Source organism: Chinchilla lanigera, unplaced genomic scaffold (assembly GCF_000276665.1).
Source record: "Chinchilla lanigera isolate Chin_1 unplaced genomic scaffold, ChiLan1.0 scaffold00073, whole genome shotgun sequence".
Classification (NCBI taxonomy): Eukaryota; Metazoa; Chordata; class Mammalia; order Rodentia; family Chinchillidae; genus Chinchilla; species Chinchilla lanigera.
In genome coordinates, this window is record NW_004955474.1 from 12,040,315 (window position 1) to 12,049,724 (window position 9,410).

Below are 9,410 nucleotides of genomic sequence, written 5' to 3' on the forward strand. Positions count from 1 at the left end.
TGAATCCGTGTAACAGCACAAATGGGAGAAGAGCACAATCTAGCAGGGGAGGCAGACACAGGTCACATGGGTGTATGTGTGTGTGTTTATGTGTGTGTGTGTGTGTGTTATAAAAAACTGTAGCACCTGGAAGAACTACTTCACAGTGGCCAAGTGCAAAGCCTTCGAGAGCAGATGCAAGAGCTGCTGATCTTGCCCTTGCATGTGGTCCCAGAGGCTACCTGCTCTAACCTCACCCCCAAACCCAGCTTCCACTAGGCCCAACATGCCACTGATGGCTTTGAAAATAAACATACTGCTCCTGCCCTGGACAAAATATATAAAGATATCCTTCTGATATCAAGCCTTGTATGTACTAAGAGAATAAAATCCTAAAAGCATCCACTCTTAGGTATATGTCTAGGAAAAATATAATATTTGTGTACATAAAAACTTCTACACATGTATTTGGAGCAATATTTACATCAGTGAAGAAGTGGAAATAACTGAAATATCACTCAGCAGTTGGAAAGATAAATATGTGGCACATTCATATATTCATCAATAAAAAGAAATGAAGTACTATACTGATAAATGCTATAAAATGGATGACCCTGAAAACATTATGTTGGGTGAACGAAGTCAGACAAGGCTGTGTGCTATATGATCCTCTTTACATGAAATGTTGAAAACAAGCCAATCTGTGGTGGTCACCTAGGACTGGGATAGGAATGGGGATACTGGAGTTTGGAAAGTACCGAGCAGTGACTGCTAGAGGACTTAGGACTTACACTGGGGATGATGAAAATGCTCTAGAATGAGTGTGAAGGTTGTATTATGCTGTGGATTTTGGCCCGGAACAAATCCACCTGGATAATAAGGGGCCATACTTTAAAATATATATATAGTGGTACCTTGGTTAATGAATGCTTTTGTTTGAAAACAATTTGGTTCACAAACAAGTGTTTTGTTTGCAAAATTTTGTTTTTGTTTGCAAACTCTGCACTGGATGACAAACAACCATGGACATCTTTCTCACACAAACACGAATGTGGCCATGTTTTCCAAAATTGTAGAATAAATTAAATTCATGAACCAAGCTACTACTGTACCTGATTCCTCATGATTGATATTTGACTTGCTAAGAACTAACTGAACCAAGTGTGGTAGGACATGCCTGTAATCCCAGCTCTGGAAGGCTGATGCAAGTCTGAGGCAAGGCTGGGAAATTTGGCAAGATCCTGTCTCAAAAAATAAAAAGGCTGGGAATGTAGCTCAGTGTGAAGTCCCTGGTTTCAATCCCTAGTAGTGAAAATAACCACCACTACCACCACCACAAAACACCTCCAACTGGCTGAAGACTTTAACAAATTTGTGTAAGCTGGTCTTGGTGGCTCACACCAGTCACTGATGTGTCTTGGGAGGCTGAGGAAGGAGGATCTCAATTTCCTGGCTTACACAGGCAATTCAGTGAGACCTTTTCTAAAAATAAGAAAGGGATAAGGATAGAGCTTCACGCGAAAGTTTAGGTTTAATTCTCAGTACCACAAAAATGAATGAATGGTTGTATACATACCTTTAGATTAACTCTTACCTCATGCACTTCTTTCATCATTTCTAGAAGAGTTTTAATATTACAGATACTCTGAAATTTTGTGGTTATATAAGGCAGTTCAGAGATGATGGCTGACTTAAGCATCTGGACCAATGTGTTCAGAGAAGATGCTTCCAAGGATGCCCAGTACTGTTCTGAGGGGGTAAAATCAACCTAGATAAACATCGTTCTCTTCTTAAGCCCCAGATCCCTCAGTTTCTACTGGGTTCTTTAATGTAAGAAATAAATTTCGCATTTATTATGATATAATCCATAAAATGTCTTTTTTTAATGGCGCCATCATACAGAACTCTTACTACTAATTGATGTGGGGGAAAGTTTTTTTTCCCCCTTAAGTATCATTAAGATTAAAAGCTCAACTCAGGATTTGAAGAAATTTGTTGATGGTTCATATTTAACTTACTGACTACATGACTTTCAAACTAACAATTTTATAGGGTCTACAATCTGAAAACATATGTAGGTGGCTATACACACAAACATGAGGAAATTTTCATCATGAAAATGAAAATATTAGTGTGTTTTTAGATTTTATGAACCATCATTATATAGGGAAACATATTTTCAAAAATAATTAAATATTATATTTTAATGTTGCTAAGATTGCAACCTGGACTTTGGTACATTAAGAGAACAATTCCAAGAAAACAACTACCAAATAACCCATGCTAATGTAATTAAAATACTATTAACTAGATGCATGAAAGCAGCTCAGTACAGCAGAGTAGAGATTCCATAAATGGATCCAACTACACACGAGACTTTAGCATATGGTAAAGCTGGCACTGCATATTAGTAAGAATAAAGCAGATCACTTAATAACTGTGCATGGACAATTGGAAACTGGTGTATAAACCATAACACTTAACCACGATAAATTCCACGTGGTTCAAAGATTGAAACATAAAAATGAACTAATAAAAATCATAGTGAGGAAGAATGAAGTTCTGTCATTTGCAGCAACATGGGTGGAACTGGAAGGCATCCTGTTAAGTGAAACAAGTCAGGCACAGAAGGACACACAGGGCATGTTCTCACTCCCATGAGGAAGCTAAAAGATGACCTCAGAGAAGTGAAGAGGTTACAGGAGCCCAGGAGGCGGGGGTGGGGTGGGGTAGGGTGGGGCTGGAGAGAGGATGGCTGAGTGATGCAGGCTGCGGCTGCACAGGAAAAATAAGTTCTAATGCTCTAAAGCATGACACAAGAGCCATGGCTAACAATGATTAATTAAATATTTCACAATAGCTACAGAGGACTTTGCATATTCTGAATACAAAGAAACGATAAATGACTGAGATGATAAATATGTCAATTGTTTTGATCTAATAATACACTATACATGTATTGAAATGTTACATTAGACTGATAAACATAATTACTATGAGTCACGTAAAAATACAAATATATTTAAAAAATAAAATTATAGTAAGACCACGGGAATTTGTAAAAAACTTTCAAAGTACAGTAGCCTTTCTGAAGTATGGCCCCCAGAACTAGCAACCATAAAAGAAAATATTATAGTAGCAGATACATAAAAATGTTTAAAAATAATTATTTATGACAAAAATACCACAAAATAAAATTTAAAAAGTAAATAGCCTAAGGAAAAACAAACTTTCCATTCCTATTATAAATGAAGGATTGCTTCAATAATTTAAAAGCTTCTAAAATAAAGCTAAATGTTCCAATGGGAACATGACAAAGGGAAAAACTAATAGTTCATACACTATGATTAAAAAAAAATGAACCTGAGATTTAAGAACAGCAGCACATCCTCATTTATAAGAAAAATTTGATGTTTAATGAAAAGATTTTTTTTTTCAGAATGGCAATGATCAAAGGTGATGATGCCCTTCAGAATGGAGGCTGACGTTCATTGATGAAGTTGTAAGTGGGTACCTCAGTTGTCAGAGTTGCCCTGGTGCCTCATTCTAGGACTGCAGTTTATAGAGACAACAATGTGAATGGCAGTCACTTCAAACTGGGTGACACTGTGACTGTACCTTCAGTGAAGGCGACTTGGCAAAATTTCTCAAAATAAAAATGCACAATTTGATGCTATAATTTTGCTTCATGCATGTGTAAACTTGCATGTGTAAACTTGCAAAGAAAGGCATGTTAGCACTGTGACAGATACGTGAGAGTACACTCAATGACCCACAGTACGTCCTCCCAAAGGAATCCTCTTCAGACAATGCTATGGTTTGGATTTGCTTCATCTCCTAAGGACCCCTGTGTGGGAAGCTTGGCCCCCATTGTGGCAATGCTACGATCATGGATATTATGAGGTGAGCATGGGCAGGAGGTCATCTGGGGACCTAACCTGATATGGGAGTAAGGCAGTTCTTGGGAGAGGACTGTTTAAAAAGCACAAGCCTGGCCCCATGCACTGCTCTGGCTTCCTGTATCGAGATGTGATCATCTGCTCCCACATGTGCTCCTGCCAGTACCATTGCCATGAAGTGACACAGCAAGAGGACCCTCACCAGTACTGAGCTGATGGCAGCCTCACACTCTTGAGCCTCCAACTCTGTGATTTAAACACCTTTGCTTCATAACAAGCCTACCTCAGCTACTTTGTGATAGTTTTGACAAGATGATTGATGGAGCCAGTAAATAGATTAAGTAGTTCTACTGTCCTGTAATGGAAAGATCTCCATCATACATCATTACGTATGAAGAAGTTGCAAAGGAAGAATGTGAATGGTTTCCTACTATTAAAAGAATAAAGAAGGGGCTGAGGATTTAGCTCAGTGGCACAGCACCTGCCTGGCAAGTGCAAGGTCGTGAGTTCGATTCCTGGTACCGGAAAAAAATAAAAAATAAAAAAACCCAAAATAAACAAACAAACAAACAAAAAGAATAAAGAAAACCAGTTGTGGTAGTATGTGACTGTTATCCAACACTTGGGAGGGTGAAGGTGGAGGATAGCAGGTTCAAGGCCAACCTGGGACTCAACAGCAAGACTGTTATCTTAAAAAATGAAAACAAAACCAAGAAAAACAATACTTTATATATGTTCATATGCTCAGGATGTTTTCTGAAAGTTACACAAAAAAACAGAACCTGTAACCACCTTCTAGGAGGAGAACTGGGTGGCTCATATTTCACTGATCATCTCCCTTGTACCCTGAACTTTTAGATCCACAATATTAGTTTAAAACTGTATTTATAAAGACATTCTCTAATACTGAGTAAAATAAACAATAGCAACAGAGTTTAATATTTGTTTTTCATCACTTTATGTAAAAATATTTGAAGTTTCAAAACAACATGAGGAAAAAGTTTTAAAGTAAGGATTTATCTTGACTGGATACACTATTATACATTAAACATCCCAACTCACTTTGTATGGTGAGAGTAATGGTTATAATAAGTTTAAATTGATTTAGGCTAATTTTTGCAATGATTCACATACCCAGTACTCAAATATATTTTGAAATTTTTTGTCAAAATATGCAATAACTTCTACTTGAGACAGTAATTATTGTGTGTACTGATAAGGTGGTATAAAACTTACTCAGAATTCTTGAAGATCTGTCATTCAAGTTACAAACCGCCTGTGCAAAGGGAATCACCAGGTTCTCCCAGTTGTTAGAATCATGCATCACAGGACATTCTGGCAGCAGGAGGAAAATCAATAGAGCTTCTTGATGTGGAGAATGACATGGAAGAGCTCTGAGCAGATTAGCCTCCAGACATGTAACTATCTGGGTTGAAACATGATCAGGGAAAATGACAGAATATATTAGATGCCGAATGTTGTGAGAAGCGAGCTATGGGATCAGGGGTTTTATTCCACTATGTTACAAATGAATAATCATTTAATTTTTCTGAAACTCATCATTCTTTATACCCCAAGTGGCCCTGAGGTAGTACTGGGGAGAGCCATCCTCACCACTTTACATCAGGGTGCATGAATGAAATAAAGGGAAATCACATGTGCATGAACAAACTGAGTAAAGCACATTCAAAACAACTATAAAACCCTCTAAAACCAATACTGTAATTGGGCACAGGTGTATGTGACTCTACTCCCAGTTTCTAGAATGGCTGAGGCAGGAGGCTGGTCTGAGCCCGTGAAGTCAAGACCAGTTCAGCAATGTAAAACATCTCAAGAAAAAAAAAAGAAAAAGGAAAAAGAAGAAAGAAAAGAAAATCAATAGAAAGACAAAACTGTATACAGATCGTATCAATATTCCTTTCTGGCAAGAGAAGCTATTAATGTCTCTCCACACAAAATCCATTTCTTTTTGTTTTTTTCTCATGGATCAGTCAAAAATTTTCACAGCAAAAGAGCTTTGTATTCTTACATTGTTTATTTCTTCCAGAAGTAAATGTGCAAAGCAGAATGCATATAAAAGCACACTAGTGGGAATGATCTGTGCAGCAGTCTGTATATTTGTACATACACATCATACTCACCATATGTCAGGTGACATCATTTAAACAACTTTATTTCATCTTACTCATAATTACTATGGCAGGTTTTCCTTGCCCTTTTTATGTGAAAACTTTGTTTTATTGATGAGGGAGGAGACACTGGGTTGTAAAAGGGTAGAGAAAAGAAGCCATTCAATTAGTGACACATTGTCATTGGGACCCATACTCAGATCTAAAATCTCACATGGTACAGAAACGCCCTATGTTCTCCTCATCCACCCCTCTCACGCTCCTTCTGGGATCACAGGAAGATGGCATTTCCCAGCCTCCCCTGCAGTTGCACGGCACCCTGTGACTGAGTCTTAGCTAAGGAATGTGGGTGGAGGTAACAGGAAATACTTTCAGGCATGGCCCCACAAACCTTTCATGCGACCTTCCATAGGCCAAGCATAAGCAATCCCAGGGGAGATTCTACCACCTGAGAGACTAGAAACTGGAAGAAAGGAACCAGTGAGGAAAAAGACCTGGGCAAAGCTGCCTTCTACCTCCACCCCTCACTGGACTAGGATGAGAGAAAGAAAAGTGTACTGTGTTAGGCCACTGGATACGGAAGTTCTTTATTACAGTGGCTAGCATTAGTTACTGTATCTAGTATATGGATACCCCAAACTGTAATGTTTGCCTGTACATGTCACAAGAACTAAAGAAGATGACATACAATAGCAAACTGTGAAGTGCTACCCATTACTTTTATTGCATTCATAGTCTTAAAATTTGTTTTTCACATGCCTACGTGCACACCATATCTATGGATTGCTAGTAGGTGTTATGTGGGAAAACAGCAACACAAAATCAGTAATTCCAAGAAATACAGGGTCAAAAAAATTAGATTTCTTTCAGTGTGCACCATCAGAGAATGTGTGACCTGCTAATATCCATCACGATGCCGTAACAATGTGGAACATTCCGAAAGTGATTTCGTGAAGAGCTCTTTCCCACATATCTTTCTGTGATACTGCTATTTCTCAGAACCCTCAATGAGCCTAGTACCCTGTTATGTCCCATGTCAGCTAAATCAGTTTATTTTTAAAATATACAGATGTGATAACACTACTACTATCTTTCATCTTGTGAAATAAAAACAATAGTAACTACTACAGAATACGAAACTCTTTTCTTTCCTTTTAAAATGCAGAGACCCATTTAAACCACAAAAATGGTACGCTGATTACTTCCAGTTTTCTGTTTTGTTTTCCTGGTGCTAAGACTCAAACCCAGGGCCTTACACACAGTAGGCAAGAGCTCTACACAGAGCTATATACCACCAAGGAAGATTACTTTAAACTGAGGAAGTTTGCCAGGCATGGCGGACACCTCTGTAGTTCCAGTTACATTGGGGCATGAACATCACAAGTCTGGGCAACCTGGCCAACTTAAAGAGACCATGTCTGAAAATGAAAAAATAAAAAGGACTGGGGATGTAGCTCATTTGCAAGTGCCTGCCTCGCATGTTCTACATTCTGTATTCAATTCCTAGTACTCCAAAAGGAATTTGGAGTACTAGTACAACAAAGAATCCCCCAAACTGAAGACCTTTAAGGTACAGTGACACATAAAGAAGGCTTTACGGTGCTTCTATTGTTTGACTAAGCAGAACCTTCTAAGAGTAAAGCTGCCTTAGAGCCCCTCTCTACAGGCTTCTGTGCTAGGAAAGAGATCAATCACTTGGCCTTGGATGAAAAATTGTATAAATGAATGTTACCACAAACTTTCACTCTTTGCACCTGTCCTCGTAAAAGCCAATTTTTAATGGTATTAAGGAACAACTTTTGTAGGAAATTAGATCCCAAGGGCAAAGCCCTCATGAACAAAATTAATGGTAGTGCCCTTACGAAGGAGCTTCAAGAGAAATTACTCATTCATTTTCTATGTGGTGAGGTAAAAATACAGTCATATGTATCAGAAAGTAGGCCCTCATTGGACACTAACTGTGCTGGCACCTTCATTTTGAACTTCCCAGCCTCCAGAATTGTGCGAAGTGACATCATGCATCTGAGGCATGTACACTGCCCCTGGCTAATTTCCACTGATTGTGAACCACCCAGACTATAGTATTCTGCTACAGCAGTCCCACAGCACTAAGACATCCTGGTTATCTGTCTATTGTTAATTCAACTCCCTTCTCCATTTCCCATACAACACATAAATAGGTAGAGGAAAAGTTCTCCTTCCTGCAAACCCAGAATCTTTCTTTATAAATTTATCACCTTAAAGAAAAAATGAATTGTAAACAAATAAAGCTGATTCAAAAATGAGTAAGGATGAATCAGTAGCAGAAATTTACCTTGAATACATTTGAAGTACCAATCTCCCAGTCCAAGATGTATGAGTGTGCTTCTGAAACCAATGCATTTTTCATGCATTTTTCTACAGCCTATTTACTTTTCTAAGACTGAAGGTAAAAATACTGCACCCAGTCTAGATTTAGTAAGAAAATAATGCTAGCACTTAATAGTGTCTGCAATGCAATGATTTCATAATGAACCTCAAGCCCCATTCAGCTCTAACCATAGTATGCTACCCCTAGGTTTTCAAAACACACAACTGCAATCATGTTTGTTTCTGTAAAAAAAAAGAATATGCTATTGTTCTACTGTTGAAGTATTGGCTATTACCATGGAAGAAATCAATTCATTTTCTGTTAACTTCTTGAAGGTCTCTCTTGCCATCTGTAAATCCACATCAATGGAAATTGTTTCTCCAGTTCCTCTTTAAATACAATTGTGAAATGCCACAGAAACAGAAAAGGATATTTTGAAATTTCATGTGTTATTAGTTTTAACTTATCACATGTAAGATATAAACAAGAGAAAAATATGCAAGTTTTATTAAAATTACTTGTACATGGGGATTTTCATTTTTTTTTTTTTTTCTTTTGTGAACTTTTTTTTTGATGTTGAATTGTTTGGAGATTGTGAATTGCAATGTGACTGTATACTGTATCGGTTTTGCAATTATTTAATGGCATGACAAAGTGAGCATATTTCTCCTTGCCCATAAATGGTATACTTTTTAAGAGCAGTAAATTTCTAAGGACAGTTTCAGACCTTGTATTACTTGGGTAATCTCTGATGTCAACCTCCTTCTTACCTCACTTTACTCATTTTATTTTTTGTGTGTTTGTTTCATAGAATTTCATTTTGAGGACAACAATAGGCAATGTAACAACCATTGCTGAATTCCTACTGCCTTGTTTAATTAAGCTCTGTATCATTTCTAATTTCTTTTAATATTTGTTATTGTCTTTAATTGTTTGATCAATCTTGCATTCTTACATCTGGTAATCTGAGCAACTTTGTTGAAGATAACAATATGTAATATAACAACCATTGTTAATTCCTATCATCTTTTATTTATTTCCTTACTTATATTT

At 37.5% G+C, this 9,410-nt stretch overlaps 1 protein-coding gene across 1 annotated transcript in view; it reads right to left on the minus strand.

The window, feature by feature from the left end:
- LOC102008619 (E3 ISG15--protein ligase HERC5-like) overlaps positions 1-9,410 on the minus strand; it is a gene marked incomplete at its 5' end in the record, with an annotated part of 44,966 nt that overhangs the window by 20,278 nt on the left and 15,278 nt on the right. The window contains 3 exon segments of the mRNA XM_013502751.1: positions 1,574-1,728; positions 5,115-5,304; positions 8,653-8,746. Coding sequence (XP_013358205.1) covers positions 1,574-1,728; positions 5,115-5,304; positions 8,653-8,746 — 439 coding nt within the window.